Source organism: Ursus arctos, unplaced genomic scaffold, assembly GCF_023065955.2.
Source record: "Ursus arctos isolate Adak ecotype North America unplaced genomic scaffold, UrsArc2.0 scaffold_24, whole genome shotgun sequence".
Lineage (NCBI taxonomy): Eukaryota > Metazoa > Chordata > Mammalia > Carnivora > Ursidae > Ursus > Ursus arctos.
In genome coordinates, this window is record NW_026622919.1 from 41,636,180 (window position 1) to 41,662,006 (window position 25,827).

The window sequence follows — 25,827 nt, forward strand, 5'->3', positions numbered from 1 at the left end:
ACTTTGTTAATCCTCAGATTTTGAGATAAAATCTGCCTTACCCTATCTGCCAGCTGACAGCCAATCATCCTGGACAAGTCTGAGAACCTTACAGGCAATCCTTCCTCGTGTCACTTTGTTATCACACATGTCTGTATCATTTCCTGCCAGGCACCAAACTTCCAGCATCAAGGAAGAACAGCTGAGGAGAATGTTTTTACACAAAGGACTTCCCTCCTTCCTTCTCCCCCATTCAACGGATATGACAATATGCTGATGATACAGTGAGGGCTCAAGTTGAATGAAAGATAATGCAGTTAAGTTCTGAACCACCATTTTAAACCATTCATAAAAGACAGCAAACTTACTCAGTTGTGTGAACATAGTAACAAGCAAAAGATAATCAGAAACCTGAAGCTAGCTTCCATCAAAGGCAGGCAAGTAAATTTTATAAATTCATTTGTATTACATCAGAATAGGACATTAGTGAAGAACTCCTAAGCGAGTAGTGCTAAAACTCCTTGGTTCTCAGCTAAATTACAATACCTGTTATTAAAAACCATCTATTAAAAGACAGTTCCCTCAGATAATTTCCCCACCTCTAAAATCAGTGCTTGTGTAAACACAGCTGTTGGAGAATTTTAAAAGAATTTGTATTACAGATGACCCACACACAGACTACCCAGAAGAAAGGACTGGATAAGTCTGGGGAGTAAGATTTGGTTCAATATATATCTAAATTACAGTGCAGTTGCCATGTTATAATAGGCAACTATCTTTGCTTCTTATTTCTCTTCTACAAATGAGATCATAACAGTAAACAAGACGTTTGAGTGAAATAGGATGGAAAATACGATAAGGTGGCTATATCAAACCTTTCCACAAATAGACTTCCAGTTTTCAGATCATGTTTTCATTGACTTGGGGGAAGTAGTAAACAGTAGGTGCACACGGTGAGGACTCAACTGTCCAGAGTTTTCTAATCTCATTTTACCTATGGCTGAATGCCTTTGAGTCCGCTTTAGCACTTTAGGCAGATTCTCTATTTACAAAAGAGGTTAGTATCTCACCTTTTGCAGGGAAACATGTAAAGGTAGAGAGAAAAGCATGGAACTAACAGGTGGCCTGGAATTCTTGTTCTGTCACTAATGAATCATATCAATATGACTGAGGTGACACAACTGGATCTCAATTTCCTGATCTAACATTATAAACTCCCCAAGTTTATGATTTTTTTTAAAGATTTTATTTATTTATTTGACAGAGATAGAGATAGCCAGTGAGAGAGGGAACACAAGCAGGGGGAGTGGGAGAGGAAGAAGCAGACTCCCAGCGGAGGAGCCTGATGTGGGGCTCGATCCCACAACGCCAGGATCACGCCCTGAGCCGAAGACAGACGCTTAACCGCTGTGCCACCCAGGCGCCCCCAAGTTTATGATTTTTAAGAGATTATCACTACGAACCTTAAAAGCACTCCATTAGTTCAAGAGGAAATAATCACCATATTTCAAGAGTTACTGAACAATTAAAAAAAATACAACTAGGTTTTCACAGCAGAAGAGATAACTCTCAAAGAATGCTCTAAAAAGAGATGTACGATTCTGCAAATGTGACTTAAATCCTATTGGTTCCTGTTCAGTGACCAAACAATTAATTTGTTTACTGAATTCAAGCTTCCACTGGAAAATCTTTCTGCAAGTGGAATCCTATCCCTCCCCTACCCCAGTGATGGCTAATTAAGAAAAAAAAAAAAAAAAAAAAGGGACAGAAAGACTGCCTGGCTTGTTTTACAGTCATAAAAGAGGGTAATGGATGGCTGCTTGAGCTAAAGGGTGGTATCCTGGAATCACCTACACCGGCCATATTTTACTGATTCATTTAGCCCTCTAGAAAATCATTGTACTTCTCTTTATCTGAATTTCTTCATCTGTAAAACAGGATTAGATATATCTACCCTGTCTCACATACTTAGGGATAAAATATCCTTTATTCTTAGTACACAAAAGTTTGTGTAAGATTTCTAGAAAGTAGCAAGTATTGGGGATATATAAATGCAAGTTATTATTCTAAAGTACATAAACCTTAGGCTTTACCTTTTACATCCTGAATAAATGTTAACTTTAGGTCAATTAAATAGAAAAAGAAATCACTCTTTAGGCATGTTTTCATATGGTATGAACTTCTGGCTTCTTTCTGAAGTGACTCACATTAGTTTTTAAAACAATTTATTGGTTAAGTGCAGACAACTTTTTACCTAAGGAAGCTGAGCAGCTGGAAAGAGCATCTCAGCCTATTAGCAGAACTAGATCAATGTCCCTATTTCTTTAAATTTAATTGTAACACTAGTATTGAAGACCAGCTAAGGTCATTCTACTGTCTTTCTGCATACTGGCCAAGTCTACACCTCACTATATTTAGACAAGGTATGCCTACCCCATTGAAGATAGACTCAGACCTAGGTGTAGGAACACAGCAGTGGGGTTTTATTTCAGCTGAGGGGGGGGGAAAGACACTAACAAAAAAACTGTAATGATGCATTCCTTGGCAACCAATAGAACAATCGATGCTCAATTTTATTTCATTCTGAGCAGACGTATAATGTCTAGTATGCACAAAGAAATCTCTACCACAAACTCTGGCATAGTCATGACTAAAACAAAACCGTGAATATCTTTTAGGTTAACTCACTTGCCAGGACTGCCTGCCATGTCTTAGCCAGAGACAAAGAGCTGCCCAGGTCAACAGGGTAAAACATTTCAACAGTTTGGTCTTCTGGGAACTGGAACAAACAGGTTTTTAACCCAGGAATCACCACTGTATCAAAATACCAGGGTCTGGCTGGGTAGAACCCTTCAGCAGTGTCCAGCTGACAGCCTCCAAGACCCAGCATCCAACAAAAGAAGAACCAAATGGAGGCAAAGCTGACTTACGTATTTACAAAAAAAAAAAAAAAAAAAAAAAAAAAAAGGAAAGGAAGGAAGAAAAGAAAGAAAGAAGAGGAAAGAAAAAAAAGAAAGAAAGAAAGAAGGAAAGAAAAAAGAGAAAAAAGAGAAAAAGGAAGGGTTATAGAACATGGATCTTGTAATAAAGAACGTGTTGAACTGAGTCAGAGACATGGTAGTGCAGGTAATGGGGGAACCTGCTTGGCTAAACATATTTCCTTAAGTGGCCCCTGAATCTGGAATCAAAAAAGTCTGAGGAAAATATCTTAAAGAAAAACACAATTGCCCTTAAGAGAAAGCTAAGAAAACCCCAATAACAATCAGATGTTTTGGTATCTCCCCAACTGTCAGGGGAAAAAATTAAATACATTTAAAGAATGCAGTAAATATACTTCTAAAACATAAGTATAACAAACAGAAATCTGTTTATCTTCATTCAGAGGAAACTACACATCGCAATTATGAACATTTCCACTGTAGGAAAGATAAGCAGATGTTGGATGTTTTCCCAAAGTTTCTTTCTGTCACTGAAGAGGTTTATGAAATCTGCTTTACATTTTTTCAGTTAACAGTTAACGCTAAGAAGGCAACATTCTGAATGTTGTTTTTCCCTTCATAATATATTTTAACATTCCTACAGTGACATATTTAAACAATAGTTACCAAAAAGATAACTAAACATACAGTTTATATGTTATACTTGTGTCTTCATTTTCCAATATTTACTTCTAAACTGAAAGCTACATAAATAGTTCAGTATTTCAAAAAGAGTGAATTTTGAAAAACCCTATTTTCTGTTTCCTCTGCATCGAACCCTCCTTAAAGAAAAATATGTATATCTAAGTATTCTCAACTGACACTGAAAACTGAAATAATCCTCTTCTTAGAGGAAAAAATTCTGAGATAGATCAAGTTTTTTTTATTTTTAATAGAATGTTTAATTTCTGAGAGTTAAGCTAGTCTGCGTTTCCTCAAGGTTTTATATGCAAAGCCCAATTTTTTTGCCAGAGCAAACAGGCATTGGATTAAGGCCTAAATAAATAAATAATAAATAAAGTGAGATGGCAAGAAGGAAAAAATGGTACATAAACCTTGATTTGCCACACTTCTGAAAATTTATACATGGTAGGCTGCAGAAACTGGTCTTAACAGCAAAGAACGTTTTAACGGCTTGGAGAATCCTCAACCTTCAGTGTACAACTGAGTTCAACAGCACATTCATTACACTGAATGTCTATGCCCAGGGCAGTGGTCTCCCAAATCTAACAAGCTCTTTATAATTACTTTAATAAATATCTGGATTAAATGCAATTAGAAATTTTAATTTCTCTCACAACTTTTTCTTCAAAGTAACAACTTTAAGTCATTTTTGCCTTCTTGGATATAGTTCAAAGCACCAGAAATGCTTTACCCAATACTGCTTCTTTTTACACTCACCACATAGGTTGTGACTATTTGTTGAGGAACACAAATATTCAGGCTTTACAGTAATATTCCGAGTTTTCCTTAAGCAAATTCCACTCCTGGAGTATCTACTCCAAGATTATTATAAGAGAGAGAGAGAGAGAGAGAGAGAGAGAATTCAAAAGGCTGTAAAATCCTTCTCAATAGAAAATGTTAGTTCAGAATCTTTCAGTGTTGGGAAATTATGAGTGATTGTTTAAAAATGGAAAAATGAATCTTGCTGGTGAGTTCAAAGAGCTTAAAAAGAGTTTACTTAATTTCTAAATCAAATGTCTGAAACAGTCTATTCTAGGTTCTTAATTTGGGACATGAGAAAGGGTTGGGAGGGAAGGTCACTAGACTCCTTTGAGAATTTGATGAAAGCTATGGCCTCTCCTCCAATAAAATGAATGTACTAATCATACACAAACCCACTTCTGCATATGATTTCACCGTGTCCATGAATTTCTAGTCTAAAACTCTGGATTAAAAAAAACCTGGTAATTGACCTAAAGAAACATGGGCAGCTGGGAATTAACAGCCTCCCCACTACCACCCCTCATCTTTTAGCAGATAACAACTCAGCTTTAACAAGAGGCAAACACTGAATGATTGATGCTTGGATTTAACTTTGAAACCAAAGGAAACACATGAATAGATAAAGTTTGGGACTTTCAAAGGGGCTTTTTAATTAATACTTTGGACTCTGCCATGCTAAAGCACACAACAGGCAAATCCTATGAGAAGATCCTCTACCTGTCCCATTATGCCACCCCCATCTCGCCCCATTTCTGAAAATCCCTCTACAGCAAACATGTTTATATTACAAAGATCCCCAAGCAGTAGGTGATTCACTCACTGAAGTGCTATAGTACTAGATATAACAGAATTTCAGTACAATAAAGAATTTTGGACAAGATTTTGAAATTCATTACAATTAAATCAGACCAGCAAAAGAGATTTTACATTTCCTAAACCTGATGGATCCTCCAGAAATTTTAACAGCTGTCCAGAGCATGCCATGTCGTGTACATGCCATTACAGTACTTATTTTCCAGGAGTATGAGCAGCCTAAGATCACTAACACATTAAACCTTGCTTTATATGGTAAGTGATTCATCACGAAGGAAATGACTAGGTTTAGAGCTTTACTGATCTTATGATTTTATAATCCATGCTACATGGGAAAGGAGATTAAAGGCAAAGTGTAACTGTTACTACAAAGGTTAATGTTTATTACAGTTAACCATCGTCACCTATTACCCTTATGTCTGTAAATGCTGTGGCCTCATATTGTTTAGGTGATTTTTTTTGTACCTAGAAATTGATTTATACATTTCCACCAAATATCTACGCTTCAGTTAGTGGCTCAAACAATGATTTATTGGGTTCCTGACCATTTTTTCTAAAATAGCACTGCCTACTCCAGTTTATTTTCCATCTTTTTGTCCTGCTTTATATTCTCTTTACAGCCATATCATCAGCTGATTACTTATAATACTTATTTACATAATGGAATATAAATTCTAAGAGCTGAGACTTGGTCTTTTTGGATCACTGATGCATTCCCAGTGCCTAAAACATTGTAGGTGATCAATAAATGAATGAATAGATATTTACTACGTAGAGATTTAAAATTAATTAGAACCAAACAGCACAGTACAAAAGCATGGGATATAAAGTAACAGGACTTGGATTTCAATTACTGCTCTTGCACTTATTATTTATAGAATCTTGAACAAGTCATTTAATCTCTTTGAACCTCAATCTCTTTCCTTTAAAATGATGCTAAAATATTACTACACAGGGTTATTGCAAGGATTACAGAAAATAACAGAAGTAAAAACTTGTTGCAAGTATTCATGATTACATCCCAGGAGTTTTTCTTGGGAAATTGGCAGAAAAGTCTATAAAACAGATCAATCCTGAGAAAGCAAGTTATCTCAAGTCTCCTTATCCTTGGTCTTGCAGAACTGTAGAGGCAGAAGGAAGTAATGAGAAAGCACAGCGTTAGAAGAGATGGGCTTGAACTTCCCTTACTAGTTGGCTGACCTTGAGAAAATCTCTTAACCTCTCTGAGGCTTAATTTTCTTACCTATAAAATGAGCGGGCAAATACTGCCTCAAAAGTGTAGTTGTTTGATTCAAATGTTACATTAATTGCGAAAGCACTCTAAAAATAAAATGTACTATATGTCTTTATTGAAATCAATTAATTGCCATTCCCTAAAGAAAATCCTAATCTTGTTTGTTCCAGCAGTCAAATGGAAGGTAATATTATTCAAGAATGTGCTCACATAGACTACAGGCAGAAGTATACATGCTCCCAATTCTTGCTGCAGGTTGTCCAACTTTGGTGAGAGGACAGAACACAACAGAAAATGATAGAATGGGAAGATATGGAATGGGAAAAGAAAACAGAGGTTCAGGAAGACATACTGAATAAGCAGAAAGCTCTCATCAACTTCGGGTCTATTTAATTTCATATCTGACAGGCAGGGCCAGCTTCATGGACGTGTGTGATCTGTGCAGCTGCACAGGGTGAGTGCTTGGAAGGGCCCTATACTTGGTTTAATGCTCTGTTGTTGCTGTCTTCAAATTCTTAATTCTTTCTGAACAAGGGGTCCCACATTTTTGTTCTGCACTAGGCCCTGCAAATTATGTAGCTGGTCCTGCTCACTATCTTTCCACTAGAACTAGAGGACAAGGACAATAGTTTATAGTCTCAATGACTCTGTATACAGGAGCCACTGTTAACTTAAAGGACAGTCACTAAAAAGGAGACCCTTAAATAGGTTGGTGGATCACACATTTGTAATACTTGAATTCTGAAGTGAGCAAAACACTTCTTAAAAGCCAATTTAATTAAAAAGCATTAGCCCTGGGGTGGCCAGGTGGTTCACCTGGTTGAGTGCCTGGACTCTTGATTTCAGCTCAGGTCATGATGTCAGGGTTGAGGGATGGAGCCCTGCCATGGGCTTGGTGCTCATGGGGGAGTCTGCTTGAGATTCTCTCTCTCCATCGCCCTCTGCCCCTCCCCGCCCCAGGCTCTTGCATGTGAGCAGGCATGCGCACGGCACTCTCTCCCTCTCTCTCAAATAAATAAAGAAAATCTTAAAAAAAAAAAAAAAAGCATTAGCCCCAATTAGAAATGCTATGGCATATGCCTTTCCTATCTTTGTGATCCTAATAATGGGCCAAAAGGTGATGTTAGTAAATGAAATACCGGAATCTAATTTAATTGACTTTCCATTCTGAAACCCAACAAAAGATCTTATGATGGTGGATTATCTTTGGTTTTGATTTGACATCTGCTATCTCACAGTAAGTGACATTGCCTCAGAAATCATCTCTGGAGTGAAATCCCTAACACAACCCAATTCAATTAAATCACACCCTTTAAATAATGTTCTGTTTATTTCTGCTCCTGCTGACTGCAAAGACAGTTGGTGGTTTTTCCTTGACTGAAGTGGAAAGGCTGAAGCTGATGACCAGAGCATTTCCCAGGCCGCAATTCAGGTTTTGATGTCTGCTGGCCAAAAACATGCCTTTTCCCCTGAAATCTGGACTGAGTCTATACTAGTTCATTTTGACCTTTGGACTCCTTATCAGTCACCTTGGGTCTCTGACAGTAGTTGGACAGGCCAACCCACAGAGGTCCACTCTCCAAGAACAAAAGCTGGCTATGTAAAAGAGATGAGTTGCGGGCAGATACGATCTGAAGAGAAGGTGCTGAGCTCACCCTCTGTGTTCCAGCAGCATGTCCAGGACTGCTGCCACTACAAAAAGTGAAACTTCACCTAAAAACGTTTTCTCTTTTTTTTTTTAATTTAAGATTTTTTATTTATTTATTTGACAGAGATAGAGACAGCCAGCGAGAGAGGGAACACAAGCAGGGGGAGTGGGAAAGAAAGAAGCAGGCTTCCAGCGGAGGAGCCCGATGTGGGACTCGATCCCATAACGCCGGGATCACGCCCTGAGCCGAAGGCAGACGCTTTAACGACTGAGCCACCCAGGCGCCCCTAAAAACGTTTTCTCTCCCGGTGATTAAAACATACACCTTCACTAAGGAAGCAGCTGGATTTCAGATAGAGACAGGCAACCACTACTACTGAAACCAGTGTGCAACTGTGATCTGCACTCTAACACTCCTTTCTCCTTCCCATCTTTCCTTCTTTTTTTTCTTTAAGTCTGCCAGAGGACCACTCTGGTTACTGTTTAGACCTGCCAGTGACATTTCAAGGTATGATGCTTTAAGAGCTTTAGGAAATACACACACCCTTCTCCTTTCTCCAATACTCGATAATCACATAATCTCAAAGATGAAAACTTTTGTTTCAAGAATAGCTTGCTCCCTAAAAAAGTTAACTTCCTCTATTTTGAGAAACTCCTTCCTATAGTTAGGATCAGGAAATTCTAACTTCATAAGTACAGTTAGAGCCGTTAACAAACTAATGTATTTGATCATCTTTTTAAATTTCACTATCCTTAGTTAAGATGGTACTATGGGAAATCTCAATGCTGCCTAACATTTCCTAAACAGAAAACAACGAAATGTTGCTCAAAATCTGAATTAATTTGCTGCAGGACCCTAGGTAAGTCTGTTTATCTTTTGGGTCTAAAATTCTCTAAGTCAAAAAATGGTGATGATTTTAAAATAAAATGGAAAAGTGGAAACAAACTTAAATTCATAAACACTACATATATATTCAACAACATCTCAGGAAAATTAGTTTATCTTACCAGCACACGATTATTTCATCTATTAGTTTTACTCAAATAGCTCACAAATTAAAGAATTTTCCATTAGTGCTTAGGTATGAAATAGCTGCCTGATAGGAAAAGGCAAATGAGGATCAATTTTTCTCGGTCTCCAAGCAGTTCAGATGAATTAAAGAACAAAATTCTATTTACCTTGATTTCACTTTTTATCATTTCAGGAGTGCTATGAAAATGAATTTCTAAAATTGCTGGTGGGAGTGAGACAGATACATTTCTGGTGAACAAACTAGCAATCTATCAAAAGCTCTAGAATTAGGTATACCCTTTGGCCTAGCAATCCCAGAATTGAGCTTTAGGTTATTTCTTTAACAGACATGTGCAAAGATTTAGGCACAAGGATATTCATTCAGTGAGGTTTTGTTTATAACTGCAAAAAACTGGACATAGTCAAAATGTGCAACAATAGGACAGAATTTGAATCAGTTCTATGGAAAACAAACAACTCTTAAAAAGGATATGAAAGAAATGCGTTTGAGGACAATGGCAGGATGTTCGCAATATGCTAAGTGAAAAAAATTAGATTACAAAGCAGTAGATAGAGTACAGTCCCATTTTTAAAAGTATATACATACACAGGAAAAGCCTGGATGATGTTAGTAGTAAATATCTTTGGAAAATAAGAATGAGAATAATGCTTTTTGTGGAGAAAAGGAGTGCCTTAGTGTTTTCTGTTTTTTTTCTATAATAAATGTGCATCATCTGCAAATATTGAAAAATAACCAATACTTTTTGCTTGGTTCTTAAGGATCAGTAAGACCAGTGATATTAAAAAAAAAATCACTCACCTAGGACAAGTTAGCTTTAAAGCTGAGTGGGTGGTAAAGAATGAGATATTACCAACTTTACTGTATAAGTTAGATAAGTTTTTAAAGCAAAAGGGATTTTCCACTTGAAAATTTCCCCCAAAGTGATTTGTAAGAGTGCCATAAAGAATAGCACTGGTATTCAATATTTGTTAATTTTGATTTTAATTGAGGAAGAGACTAGATTTTTTTTTTTTTTAAAGCACAATAAACATCTCAGGTCACTAACATTTTCTGACAAACAGGGCATATGGCCTTGCTGAGAAGTTCTTCAAGCATCAAAATGGGAACAAAACAAAGAGAGAATTCCAGTAGTGTGGGAATAGTTACTTGAGACTGACCGCAGAAGAGCCACAGAAGTGAACAAGCCCCAACTCACTGATAGTTAAAAGAACTGAAGTGGGTTCTCAACAGATATACTCAAGTACTTCCAAGGAGGTAATAAAAAAGTATGATTAAAACAACAATGGCTTTTCATCTCTAAGTTAAAGAGATGATAACTAGCCAGTCTACAATCTTCAGTTTTTCTTTAATTTTGAAAAAAAAATTACTCTGGGTTTCAATTTATTTACTTGGAATCACTAAGTGGAAATAAACGTGCAGTTTCTCTTACGTGCTCACAGTCTGCCCTTTTCTCTCAGTGCAGTAGAGTGTAAGGAACAATCTGCAAAAGTTTTAGTACTTTGTTGCAGCTACTCTTCTTTGAATCAGTATCATTAAACTATCATTTGGGTTTAGTGTAACATGGCATTTATATAGTTTTGATCTTTATTAATTGATATATAATTGTAGCCTTACTATGTGTGTAAAAGAACCAGGTCCACTTGGATGGTTTCCATGTGTATTTGACTTAGAAACTAAGGAGCTATATACATTGCTTATAGAACGCTAAATAAGTTGAGCCATTAATAGGCAACCAGGCCATTAAACTGGTAACCAAGCCAATAAGAATGAGGACAAATAGTAATCAGCACACTCCGCCCCTTATAGCTCACCCTACTGTAAATATTACAAGCCCTCTGTGCCATGGGAACCATGTTACCTAGCACATGATGCTGATGTAATAATATCTAGAGCTAAGCACCTGGAGGAAGCAGAGAAGGAGGTTTTGCTTTGAATTACTTGAATGTGCTTTTTTCTTTTTCTTTTCTCTCTCTTTTTAACCATAAAGCCACTAACAGATAGTTTAATTTCTGTTCTTATGTTGCCTTTGGGGATTTCACATTGTGCTCCCAGCCACTGGTACTGATTCATTAACAACCCTGTAAAATTGGCAGCCTTCCTAAATAAGCTGTGTAAAGTCTGCAAATGTTAGTTACTGTGCTGTGTACTCAGTGGGTACTTGCTAAAACTTGATAAATTCTGCCCATGATATATCCAAAATATGCTCATAGCAATATCCTAAAGAATATAATCAGTCTACACAAAAGCCTTTCTGGATTCTCCCTTTTACTGCAAATAATTAATAGCAGTCCTTCATTGAAAATTAACTATTTGTAATGTGGCCATAACATCTGCCACGTCAGTCTTCCTTTTCTCTCACCACTCAAGTACCCCTTATTTCTGTTTATACAAATCAAGACATTTAAGACAGGGAGAAATAAAGGTCAGAGTCCCAGCTCAAATCCTACTTCTGTAATGCCTTTACTAATTGGCTCATTTACAATACCTTTCTGTCCTCTGAATACTTAAAGCACTGTTTGCACCAGTCATCTGGCACTTGGCATGTACTGAATTGTTTTCTTATTTATCCTTTTAATGACCTGTCTTATATCTTCAACAGACTGAGCATCCTGACTACAAGAACCATGTCTTGTGTTTCTTTGAATCTCCCACCCTTTGCCCAGAATAGGTGCAATTATGACAATCATGCAAATGACAGAATTTTACCATCATGCTGCTTACACCACTTTGTATTCTAATTCTTTCCCCTATATTTTAGCTTATGTCAAAAGAGCAAAAATATTAGTTACCAGTTACTGAATGCTATTAGCAGTACTTAACAAATATCACATTTAATCCAAATAGGTATTCTAAGTTCCATTTTATTAATGAGGAAATTAAAGCTTACAGTGGTTATATAATATATTCAAGGTCACATAGTTCATAGGTGGCGAAACTCTGAATGGGACTAAAGTCTGTCTGTTTCTTTTCTTTCTGTTTTTTAAAAAAATATTTTATTTGTTTATTTGACAGACAGAGAGAGCAAGAGAGAGCACAAGCAGGCGGAGTGTCAGGCAGAGGGAGAAGGAGAAGCAGGCTCCCCACTGAGCAGGGAGCCCAATGCAGGACTCGATCCCAGGACCCTAGGACCATGACCTGAGTCCAGGCAGACACTTAACCGACTGAGCCACCCAGGCGCCCCAGGTCTGTTTCATTCCAAACACCAAACTATCACTGTTAGCAACAAGAACAAATAGCAAGTAAGATTCTGAATATGGGACCCATGAGACCTTTCAAATATTTTTAAAGAAGAATATTTAAGGAATGGGATACTTTAAGAATGGAATGTGAAATTTTACTGGGGATGGATGAGCATCACAGAGGTGGGAATGACAGAATGATCTACTCCAAATTTGGTCAAAGGGATGTCAAAGACGTTCAGCTTCACATACTGTTTGACCTATTCATTCATCTCCTGGGAACAGAAATATACATTGAGAATTTACATCCTCCACAGATGCTGCAATCTTTCAAACTAAAGCTACCCACAAAAATAATAGAAAATTAAAAATTAATAATAATAGAAAATGAAAATATTTTGGTGCTTATGGGAATAGGATATATTAACCTTAGGAGAAATATAGTACAGGTGACCATTCCTTGAACAATATGGGTTTGAACTGCATGAATCCACTTCTATGCAGATTCTTTTCATGAAATACATTGGAAAACATTTTGGAAATCTGCAACAATTTGAAAAAATTCACAGATGAACCATGTGCATAGAAAAAGTCAGAAATCATTATAAGAATATAGTATAGGGATGCCTGGATGGCTCAGACGGTTAAGCGTCTGCTTTCAGCTCAAGTCATGATTTCAGGGTCCTGGGATAGAGCCCCACGTCGGGCTCCCTGCTCAGTGGGGAGTCTGCTTCTCCCTCTCCGCTCCGCTTGTGCTGTCTCTCAAGTGAATAAATAAAATCTTAAAAAAAAAAAAGAATACAGTATATAATACATATAACATACAAAATATATGTTAATCGGCTGTTTATGTTATTAATAAGGCTTATGGTCAATTGTAGACTATCAGTAGTTAAATTTTGAGGAAGTTACACAGATAGCCTATGCACAGGGGGGTGAAGGCTCCTAACCCCTGCCTCATCAGGGGTCAACTGTAATTCCAAGTCTTCCACATCTAAAAACTGTTACAACTTAAAAAAAACACAACACTCTAAAATAGGCTACCAATGAAGTTTCTCTTTATTTGAGAGTAATTCAAGCTTCTGGACTCTGTTGCTTTAACAGACATAACTAATGCCAAAACCCTCAGGTTACTAAAAGAAGCATCACACCCCTCTAAAAACAGATTAATGCAGAAAACAAGAGTTGCTCAATTCACACAAACCTGCAAAAAAGGAAGTGAGCCCAAATTTGCCCTTTGGTGTGCAACACAGGCAATTTATTTATAAATCATTTGCTACATCCTTTCCAAATCACAGGAACACCTAAAAGGCCTTGATGTTCTTAGCACATTTCTTCAGGTTAAACCTAATTATATTAGTGGCAGCAACATCCTGCATCATTCAACAATGCAAAGCTAACTTTAACCCTATCTTAAAGTAGTTAGGATATGAATTTTTTTCTTTCACCTTAGAAATTCAGAAACATTATGTGATAGCATCTACACCACTGTTCTTTAGCCCCAAGGCAGTTTAACATATGGTAATTAAGAGGACTCACATTTACTGGAGACACCCAAGAAGAGTGTGAGCAACATGATATGTAGAAGTTCGGAACCCTCTATTACTCCAAGGTCCAACAGCTCTTGGAAACAGAGAATGACAACATCCTTAATTATTTAGCTTTGGGCAGTGGTTTCTCAGTACTAGTCTAAAGAAATTGCTCAATTTTAGGAGTGATTACACATAAGCACACAAGCAAAAAGCAGTAATTTAGGGGGAAAAATCCACTCTAGATTAATCAAAACCAAATTCTGACTTGAACATATCAAAACTTCACCTTTCCTGTTCATCTTCATTGTGCAGATTTACTCTTCAGTTAACTTGGTTAAGCATGGTTCCAGTAAGGCCAAAGTTGAGAGCTCTCCTTTTTTTTTTTTCTCCCTGGCTCCAAGCCAGGTACTGCTCTGACTCCAAACACACACAAGTGTGGATAAAACCACATTAAGTTATCACCACTAATGAAAACATAAATGCACCTTTATACTCTGCCAACAGATCACTAACCTTTTCTTCATATTTGCAGGCCATAACACCTAGAAGGTTCACTAGTAAACTTTTTGATCATCTTTTAAAAGACACTCCACTTTTTAAGGCTATTCTCTCTGTGTAAGAATCAGATAACTACAAAAAATATTAATTTAAAATCAAAGAAAAAGAAACACCTCATGACTCTTTTAAATATTAGTATTAATCTCCTTACCCACCAAAGAGAGAGGGAAAAAAAAAGACCTTAAATCATAAATAAATGCCTGGTTTCAATCCATTATCAATTATCTATCAATTATTCTAATTATGTTTGCCCATTTCTGTAAAGGATAAGATCTAGATTTAAAAAGTACCATGGTGATAATTACACTTATTCAATGAGAACAAAGACATTTAAAAATTTGAAAGGCAAAGAAAAAAATGCATAAAATTATAACACAGGGAGGAGGACTTCTTGGTTCCAGGCTTTTAAAATACAATTTCTGCCAAAGAAATGTTTCAGATCTAGAAAAAGATGGAAGGCTACACCTAAATTATTCTATAAATCAGACATAAGTTGGAAAAAGAGAGTCCCAAATATTCGACAAATACTCAAAAGCAAAAATCTTAAATAATAGTAAACCAAATCTAGCAACCTGTTAACAAATAATGCAAACAGCATGTCAGGATGGTTTAATTTTAGCACCTCAATATAAGTCACTGCATTACTAGCAAAGGGGGAAAATATTATCATTCCAATAGATGCCCAAAAAGCATTTAATGAAATTCAGTAACTATGCATAAAAATGTTTGTGGGGTGTCAGGGGAACTGAGTGCCCACAAAGTAAAAAATCTGCAAATAACTTTTGACTCTCCAAAAACTTAATAGTCTGTTGACCAGAATTCTGCCCTACCAATAATACAATCGATAATACACATATTTTTTAAAGATTTTATTTATTTATTTGAGAGAGTGAGAGTATACACACACAAGTGGGGGGAGGGGCAGAGGGAGAAGCAGACTCCCCATTGAGCAGGGAGCCCCACATGGGGCTCGATCCCAGGACCCCAGGATCATGACCTGAGCTGAAGGCTGACACTTAACTGACTGAGCCACCCAGATACCCCAATACATATTTTATATATGTATTGTACTGTATTCTTACAATAAAGAAATCTAGAGAAAAGAATATATTATTAAGAAAAATCGTAAGGAAGAGAAAATACATTTAAAGTACTGACTGTAAAAAAAAACAGCCATTTATAAGTGGACCCGCATAGATAAAACCCATGTTGTTCAAGGGTCAACTATAGTAGGAAATGTCACCAACTTGATAAATGGTCTATTCCAGAACCTATAGCACACAATATAACTATTTACAAAACATAAGAAACATTCCTTGTACAATGGAAAACAAGGTAAGACCATAAGCATCTCTACTATTCAACATTACATTAGACCCCAGCTAAAGCAATGAATTTATAAACATTCAGGCAAAACTCATTTACGGGGGAATATAATCATCCTCCCAGAAAAGTGAAGAAAATCAATTTAAAAATCTACTGGATATTAGGACCAAACAAGAGTTCAGCAAGGTGGTCTGATATAAAGGCAAACATAAAAAGTAATAGGGGCACCTGGGTGGCTCAGGGTCCTGGGATTTTATTACACAAAAATTAAAAATTTTTATAACGATGAAAAGTTAAAAGACACACAATAAGCTGGCAGAAAGTATTTTTGCCATTTACTAAGGACATATGGAGCACATAAAAAAGAAACAAACACCAATAGAAAAAATGGTCATAAGTACATTCAAATAAGAAAAATGAGAAAGACTAATAAAAAGTATAAAGGGATACGTAGACCTCTATAGTAATGAGGGAACTGCAAATAGAAAAATATTTAGGGGCGCTTGGGTGGCACAGCGGTTAAGCGTCTGCCTTCGGCTCAGGGCGTGATCCCGGCGTTATGGGATCGAGCCCCACGTCAGGCTCCTCTGCTATGAGCCTGCTTCTTCCTCTCCCACTCCCCCTGCTTGTGTTCCCTCTCTCGCTGGCTGTCTCTATCTCTGTCAAATAAATAAATAAAATCTTTAAAAAAAAAAATATTTAAGCAGAGGCCCTGGAGTAAGACTGCCTGTGCTTCCACCCTGGTTGTAAAATCTTAGACAAGTTACTCAACATCTCTGTGCCTCTCATCTGTAACTGAGTATATCTAACTCATAAGAAGAAAGAATTAGATAATATGAACAGTATTCAAAATAATGCCTGGTACATAGTAAGAGTTTAATAAAAAATTAATTGCTATTTGATGTTATTATTAACATTACCAGAGTCGGTGAAGGTATACTCTTACAGCTGGTAAGAGCACATTGGCAAAGCCCTTTTAGAAGGCAGTTTGGCAGTATGTATGAAATTTTTAACATCTACATACCATTAGACCCAGAAATTCCACTGCTAGAAATTTATCTAAAGAAATGTTCCCACATGTCTACAAAGATATCAGTCCAGAGCAGCACTGCAGAAGCTCTGTATTTGGAGACAGGAAATGCTGGTTCTAGTTTCAGTTCCACCAATAACAAATCATGTAACTACTATGCAAAAAATCACTTCACCATTTCAATTTTGTTAGTTTATTACTCCACAAAATGTAGATGATGGCTTGCCCAATCTGCCTCAGAGGAATACTTTAAGGATGTGGTTCTTGAAGTTTAGTTAGCTCCTGGACCAGCATCATCTAGGAACTTGTTAGAAATGCAAATTATCCATCCCCAGCCCAGACCTACAGAATCAGAAACTGTGCGGGTGTGGGCAGCAATTTGTGGTTTTTTTTGTTTTTGTTTTTTTTAGAGAGGGAGAGAGAGAGAAGGTGGGGGGGGGCAGAGTGAGAGCAAGAGAGAGAATCTTAAGCAGGCCCACACAGGGCTTGATCTCACTACCCTGAGATCATGACCTTAGGGGAAATCAAGAATCAGACGGCTGGGGCGCCTGGGTGGCACAGCGGTTAAGCATCTGCCTTCGGCTCAGGGCGTGATCCCGGCATTCTGGGATCGAGCCCCACATCAGGCTCCTCCGCTATGAGCCTGCTTCTTCCTCTCCCACTCCCCTTGCTTGTGTTCCTTCTCTCGCTGGCTGTCTCTATCTCTAATAAATAAATAAAATCTTAAAAAAAAAAAAAAATCAGACGGCTAACCGACTGAGCTACCCAGGCGCCCAGGCAGCAATCTGTGTTTTAGTAAGTTGTCTAGGTGACTCTGATGCAAGCTGAAGTTCAGAAATGAGCACCTGTGAAGTCACTTGGATAACTACAGAGCAGACCTGAAAGAGTACTAGTACTGTTACTAATTAACACAAAAATTAAAACTATTTCCACCTTTCAGTTTCATAAAAAGTTATACTTTGGATAATCATCTGGATATGCTCCTGGTGCTAAGCTTGAGCTTTAGAAAGCCTTGATGTGAAGCTAGAAAATCAAACTCATATATGAAATCAAGTAATGAATACAAGTATTTTGGTCAAGGATAAAAAGTTCAAGGTAACCTGTTTAACAAATCAAGCAATGTCCCAAGCACTTAAATTCCAAGATTTCTGATCAGAGGTTTTCATAATGGGAACACTATTTTAATGGTAGCTTTTGCCAGCATTTTATCTAATAATTCTTGATCTTTCTCTGAACTTTGTAGGACACAAAAATAGCCACCTATTTGATAAGCTGCTGGGCATATACCAAATACACTAGAAGGCCCCTTGCTTAGTGGCCATTTCTCAGGGATTGAATGTTGGCTCTCTAAAAACAACACAGCCTCCCATATTTTTCAGAAATTCTGATTTCTATTTTATTGAAAAGTATGTATAGACTCTTAAAGGGTATGGAACTTTTCATGGTTATTTGAGCAGTCTGATCTAAGACCCCTGAAATTTGATCACATGATGTTCTGGGCCGCTCACATATTTTTTTCTAGTAGAACTTAAATTTATGACAGTAACTATTCTTAGTTTCTGGAGTGACTTTAATCACTTCTTAATGTTCTTCATTGATACTTCAAAATTAACCCCATATTTGGTGAGTTTTATGTGATGACAAAGGGAGACCATACTCTAATAATGATGATATAATCTCCAATAAAATACAGTAATGCCCCAGCTATTCTCTAATTCCATCTATATATAACAGTTGAAAGTCCAGAAATTAGAATGAGCCTATGAAATCACCTAATAGATATCTAACCACTATACTCTAAAGGTCATGAACTTTCTCCACAGGAGAGCCCCCTAGGATCTCAGTCTACTACTCCAGACTTTTTACTCTAACATAGATCTCATAGGATTTGTTACTTGGTTTCTAAACCCACAGCAAATCTGAGGCCCCAAATGAGAATAAAATAAAAGTTCTTATGAGTGGGTTCTCAGCAGTGACAAGAGAACCATCCGGCTAAGAATAGTCAGGTGCCAAGGTTACCCCCTTCCCCAAATATACACTTAAATTTTTTTTTTGAGTCATTCTTCACTTAGGATCCTAAATCTTAATCTTTTAGTTGCTCCCACCAGTTGCTGCTATTTATATATCTGGCATGACAGGGATATGCTCACACCAGTTGAGCTTTACAGTATCAAGCCTTAGAAATAATACTTCCTTTTAGGAAAGAGATTAACTTTTTATAAGATCACATTACTTTGAGGATCTGATTTTAAAAATACATTTATCTGCACATTTTCATACGATCTCAAGGTGTTTACTGACTTTCTAAAGCCAATCCATAAAACTATGGGTGACCATGGACCTCAAATTAAGAACTTTTGCATTATGTACCCAAAATGCATGTTTTAACAAAATTTTTGGTTTTATTTTTATCAGAATGATCCCTAAATATTTTAAAATGATGATGAACTTGGTGACACTATACATGCAAAATAAAAATTATGGCTAACGTAATACTAATGAATACTTATAGAAGAAGTGAAATTTGGATATTAAGTCTCTTATAGAAAACATAAGTGACAAAAGACAAAAATAAAAGAGAAATATTCTGCAAATTCTTTAAAAGATTGTCAACCTTAGCAAATCTTAGTGCAGCAAATATGGTTTTCACTGCTAAGTTGAAGACGTCAGCAGTTAAGGGCATTTCCTAAGATTAAGTCTCAAAAGTGACCTTGCAACTACTAAGAATATAATTTTTACAGTGGTTGAGAGCACCAGTGTAGGAAATAGATCTGGATTCTAAGGACAGTTTTGTCATTTATGGCCATAAGTAATTTCTTAACTTCTCTAAGTCTCAGTTTCATTGCCTGTAAATAAAAGAAATTGGTTCATGAAGTTGCTGTTATGATTAAATGAGACAATATACATTAAACTCCTAGCACAGTGACAAGCAGTCAACAAATGGAGCTATTAGTTTTTGTTTAATTTCAATTAACTCATTTTTTGTGCAGGGATTTACAGTTTGCAAAGTGTTACTAGCACATATGATATCTTATGATCCCCCTGGGGTAGGAACCTCATTTTACAGTGGAAGAAACTGAAGTCAAATGATTTACCCAAAAACAGTAATTAGTAGGAAAAGACATTTGGGCTTCATTTGATTATACTAGGAACTAAAATGCAAAATCCCTTCTCCCCCCAAAAGCTTAGAAGCTCTGACTTTTAAATTTTGTTTAATCTTTTTTAAAATTGCAGTTAAATATAATAACATAGGGCTCCTGGGTGGCACAGCGGTTAAGCAGCTGCCTTCGGCTCAGGGCGTGATCCCGGCGTTATGGGATCGAGTCCCACATCAGGCTCCTCCGCTATGAGCCTGCTTCTTCCTCTCCCACTCCCCCTGCTTGTGTTCCCTCTCTCGCTGGCTGTCTCTATCTCTGTCGAATAAATAAATAAAATCTTAAAAAAATATATAATAACATAAACTTGCCATTTCAACCATTTTAAAGTAGCATTAAATATAGTCACATCATTGTGCTACCTTCACCATCATCCGTTCCCAGAACTTTTTCTTCTTTCTGAAATGAAAATCTATTAAACACAAACTTCTCATTCCCACTCCCCCAACTCCTGGGGATTACTTGAGGTACCTCATATAAGTGGAATCACACAATATTTGTCCTTTGTCACTGGCTTATTTCACTTAGAATAATGTCTTCAAAATTCACCCATGTTGTAGCATGTGTCAGAATCTCCTTCCTTTTTAAGGCCAAATAATACTCAGCTGTATTACAGACCACATTTTGTTGTATCTATTTATCTACTGATGGACAGGTGGGTTGCTCCCACTATGTTTTTTTTTTTAATTTTTAAAGTATTATTAACAAAATTATTTTGAGATTGGTTATCTAGTTTCAGATTATTCCCTCCTTTCCTTCTCTTTTACTCCATTATTTTTATTTTTATTTAATTAATTGATTTTTAAAAGATTTTATTTATTTATTCGACAGAGATAGAGACAGCCAGCGAGAGAGGGAACACAAGCAGGGGGAGTGGGAGAGGAAGAAGCAGGCTCATAGCGGAGGAACCCGATGTGGGACTCGATCCCATAACGCCAGGATCACGCCCTGGGCCGAAGGCAGACGCCTAACCATTGTGCCATCCAGGCGCCCCCCATTTTTTTTTTTTTTTAAAGAAAAAATTCAAGTAAGTGATTGATTTAATTCTGTAGAGTTCACATTCACAGCAGGAAAACCACTTTTTTGTGTGTGGCTATTTTTTTTGTAGGCGCTCCACCACGAATCAACACAAAGGAAAAAAACTGAAACTCTAATGAATTTAATTTGATTTGGTGGGAGAGTAAACCATTAATTATAATAAATTAGATGTAAGGTTATTTATAAATCACTTAACATGCTGATCTCGGGACCTTTAATAAGAGATAATGGAAAGTTTCTGTTGCTGGACATCAAAAAACATTTTTTAGGATTGACCCGGGAAGGAGACAGAAGCATTGCTTAAGTACCGGTAATCTGGGAAAACCTCAGTAACTGACTCTCCTGGAGCCACTCGGCAGTGAGTGCTAATACACTACAAAGACCAAACTGCTGCTACCTAAAGTAACCCTAAACCACTCCACTGGTTTAAGGATGCAGCTTGAGTAGATGCAGTTCCTCTACTTTGCTCTTTATAACCGTGAGGCGAGATTAACCACAAGCTTCAGCACACAGTTCTCAGAAATAGCTAAACCACAATGGAAGGGAAGGACAACTATAGAGACTTCAAAAACAGCTAAGATTTAAGGATGCGTTGAATCTTGCACTTTCGTGAATGAAGGTGTGCAAGCCGACTTGTACTACTACAGGGGAAGACTAAAAGTAAAACAGCCAAACGACCGAAATCCAATTTTCTGAAATAATTCCAGACTACAACCAGCGGGAACGAAGAATGGACAGCCTTCCTTTGTGTTAACGGCGTGCAACAGAAACGTACAGTCACACGCAAACTTATCTCGAACAACGACAAAAACCCCCCAAACAACAAACACAGGAGCTTGATCAACAGCAGGACCCGCAAGGGAGTCCAAGCGTTTCCGGGTGGCGCTTCAGGAGCTACAGACCGCCCTCCACCCCTAGAGTCTCCCGCTTGGCTGTCACTGGGTCACCAGAGACAACTTCCCAGGGACGACTGCACTTTCATAGTCCCTCAAAGTTTACCAGAAATCCTCACAAATGGTTCTTCAATCCGCCCAACCCCCGGGGACACGGTCCGCCTCCAAGAATTACCCCACACCTCCACCCCGCTATACGCCCGGACACCTCGAAACCTCCAAGCCCGCAGGATGCGATTTCGCCCTTGCTTGCTTGCTTGCTTGCTCCCAGGGCTCTGGGGAAGGCGGAGGCTGAAAAGCAAACTTTCCCAGCTTTCGCGGAGGGCGGGAGGGCGCGCGGCGCACTCACAGCTGGTTGATGGCGTTCTGCGAGATGACCGCGTTGGCGGAGAAGTAAGGGATCATGTCGGGGCCACCGAGGCTGCAGGTGCAGGCGGGGGACGCCTTCCTCTCGCGGGCCAAAGTGCTCAGGGTCATGGGGCCAGCTCAAGGCGCACAGCTCCGCATCCTGGCCCCCTCCCGGCTCGGGCACGAGGCGTTCGCGTTGGGCTCCGTCGGGCCAGAGGCGCGGGCAGCCCGGGCTCCCCGCGTCCAAACTGGGCCCTCCGGGTCGCGCGGAGGCAGTCGCCGCAGCCCTAGGGCTCGGCTGTGGAGTCCCGGCGGCTGGGCGCCGCCAGCTGCCTGCCCCAACCCGCGTCCGGGGCGGGGCGCTGCGGTAGGGCCGGCCCAGAGGGCGGGGAGAGTCGGAAGAGCCGAAAGGGTCTACCCGTTGGGCGCTCCGCCCCTGAGCTCGTGGCACCCACCGGATACCGCCGCGTACATACATCTTCGTCTGTGGGGAAGGATCGGCACCAAGGCGTCGCGGCTCGCGTTAAGGAGTGAAGCGAGCCTGGGGTGGGCAAGGAAGGCTAGCGTTTCTTTGGGAATGTTTCCATAGAAAGGTCCTGCTTCTTGAACGACTCTACACATTGAACCCGAAACCCCATTTTTTCAAATGCTCTTAAAACTTTGAAGGCCGTTCATTCACAAATGCAATGAATACTTATCAACGATTTTCTATGTACTAAGGGCTAGAGTTTCTGTTTTATTTTGTGTTTTAAGAGAGACGGAGGAGAGAGAGAGGTGTTAAGGGAAGAGGGAAAGAGAGAGAGTCCCAAGCAGGCTCCAACCGAAGTGGGGAGCCGGATGCAGGGCTCATTTCACGACCCTGAGATCATGACCTGATCCGAAATCAAGAGTGGGAGGCTTAACCCAATGAGCTACCGAGGGGCCCTTGGATTTTGGGTTTTGTTTTTTTTTTTTTTTTTGAAGCAAAACAGCTTAAGTTATGATGGGGAAAAACCCTATTTGCATTGTCCATAATATCTGCTAACCTTTGTAAATAAATTTATAGAGGGTTTTCCTAACGATTCTCCAAACCAAGGATTCACAGCCTTAGCTGCACATATGAATCACCTGTGGGTATTTTAAACACCCCAATGCCTGGCTGCACCCTAGACCAATCAAATCAGAATCTCTTGAGGTTGAGATCTTAGACACCAATATTTTTCAAGTCTCCCTGGGTGATTGCAAGGTACAGCCATGGTTGATAACTATTGTGCCAAATGATCTAAGAGAGGGAGACAAGTTAGAGAGTATATCCTCACTTTACAGGTGTAGAAATAAATATTCAGGGTCTAGCCAGATGACCTCTTTTGTAAGTGACATCACTTAGATATGAACCCCAGTTTTATGACTTCTGTTTTAGGTGGGGCTTTTCCTACCAAACCCTAAACCCTGATGCCTTCATGAGTGTAAGCTTCATCATGTTCCTAACAACTCACTGAGTAATGCCTTCACCTGACCAGGAACTAGCTCTTCATAAAATGAAAATATCTTCTCTCTCTCTCCTGCATGCTATATAGTGGTTTACAAAAGGGGCTGGGCTGGTGCAGGCACTCAGTAAAAGTTAGTTTCCTCATCTCTTGCCCTTCCAGTCTCATCAGAAGAAATATTTTCAGGCATGTGCATGTTATGCTTTTCTGAATACCTGACTAAATTATATATCAATAAAACTATCTTTGGACTTAGAGCCAGAATTAGTAATAATTTTTAAAAATGACTTCACTATCAGGGCGCCTCAGTGGCTCAGTCTTTAAGCGTCTGCCTTCCGCCCAAGGTGTGATCCCAGGTTCCCTCTCTCGCTGGCTGTCTCTCTCTGTCAAATAAATAAATAAGCAAATAAAATCTTTTAAAAAAATGACTTTACTATCCTATTATAAGACAAAAGAGACTAAAATTAGAAACAAGTCACTTAAAGACTCAACATATGCTAGAATCAAGAAGAAACAAGTCTTTGTTTTATATAATTTTTCAGATCTCTTTTGCTATTAGGAAATTTGGCAATTTTCTAAATACTAGTAATGAAATAATCAATCTAAATTATACATTTTTATGCCTAAACCAGAAACTCTTGTTAGTTTATCCTTCCATAAAACTTAAAGTTGTTGCCAAGGCACTGAGGGATTTGAAATATTGCAAACTCATGCTGGAAATAGGGATCTAAGTTTCCTACAGATCTGGTAATAGGAAAGAACCAGTTGGCAAGTGAAGAGTTAATGAAAGGTCTGGAGTCCAGTGCATCATCATCTTCATCCATCTCTAGTAAGGAAAATGTTTGAAAGATTTATTCAGGCTGTGTCAGCAGGCACCCAAATGGCAGTGTAAGAAAAAATCTGCTGATACACCCCAAAATAAATTGCTTTAAATATCTGGCAAACTTGCCAGTTTGAAACTTCTTCCAGGCTGTAATTTATTACAGCCTCCTGGCAGTGATCAAAAAAAGGCAGCAGGCTGTTTAGAAGAGCACTGTTAAGGTGAGTCCAGTTCCTTTCATGACAGCAGAGATGGGATTTTACTGAAGTCAGTACTCAATGATGACGTTTACAAAAAAGATGGAATGGTAATCATCTGTATCTGTCTGAAAAAGAAGTCAGTAGGAAATGTATCTTACTCAATTCACACTTAATATCTCTGGCATTTAAAAAACACTAAAAATAAGGATTTCATAAATATGTATATTTGTCTTGTATAGATAGGTTCCTATAGTGACACCCCAGAAGTGCATAGTCCTTTGTTTGCCCTTAAAAGACCTCTGCCAGTGCCTCTTCAGCGGAGTCTATTTTAACACCCCCATCCAGGCCTTTTCAAAAGCTTTCAAAGTTAAATTCTTGCTTTGAACTGTAAGATAGGAAATTGGGAAAGTGCTAGAACGTGCCTCACAATTTTTTTTTAAGAAAAAACCTAAATCGTCTTTGCAAACTGGGGTACCTTTAAGGGAATAGTTCTTTCTGCTACTGTCTTAAAAAGTTGAACAAATTCCCTTTCTTTTCACAATCTGCAGTGTCAAAATGTCAATCAATTTAGTTTCAGCTCAATTTAATCCTTTACTCTCCACTGTCAGGAAACAAGGCTCTAGGGAGCAAGCTTTCTGTACCCAAGCATCTAGGAATTCAAAAATGATTCCAAATTAGACTGAGCAACATGAAATAAACTAAGCTACTTTTCTACTCCACATGAAGTCAGAATGGGCTTTAAAAAATCTGCACAAAGGCCCCGAAGAAAAATTGCTGCATTTCTTCATACTCTTGCTTGAATTAGAAAATTTAAAATATATTTTGTCATGTCATTTGCTGACCACTTCAAGACTCAGAAATATGAATATTTTAAAATGTTATTTTGGCTCTTGACAGCATTAGCTATGACCAAATTAAGTTTTTATAGAATTATATGTTAAAAGCATTAGATGCTTTTAATAGATGTCCCTTGTATCCATAAGGTGCTTGCTTCTGTTACTATGTCTTCATGTGTCTCTCCTTAAGGTGTAAACACTGTAAAACTAGAGACTTACTTGCTGACCAATTGGTATTCTAGGATAGACAGGAAAGTGCCCTTAAATGTGAATGAAGGATGTGGGCATGTTTTTGGTGCTGTAACAAAATTTCA

The 25,827-nt window shown here is 38.2% G+C and overlaps 1 protein-coding gene across 6 annotated transcripts in view; it reads right to left on the bottom strand.

Moving 5' to 3' along the window:
* The window catches only part of SSH2 (slingshot protein phosphatase 2), a 241,197-nt gene that overhangs the window by 82,625 nt on the left and 132,745 nt on the right, over positions 1-25,827 (bottom strand). For 2 of the 6 annotated variants that reach the window (XM_026517771.4, XM_026517773.4), the window contains exon 1: positions 22,193-22,531. The exons of 3 other annotated variants lie outside the window; for them this stretch is intronic. In XM_026517771.4, coding sequence (XP_026373556.1) covers positions 22,193-22,320 — 128 coding nt within the window. In that variant the 5' untranslated portion in view covers positions 22,321-22,531. Of the gene's footprint in view, positions 1-13,850; positions 20,627-22,192; positions 22,532-25,827 lie in introns of those variants that run through there. One more of the 6 variants, XM_044390695.3, reaches the window with a different exon arrangement.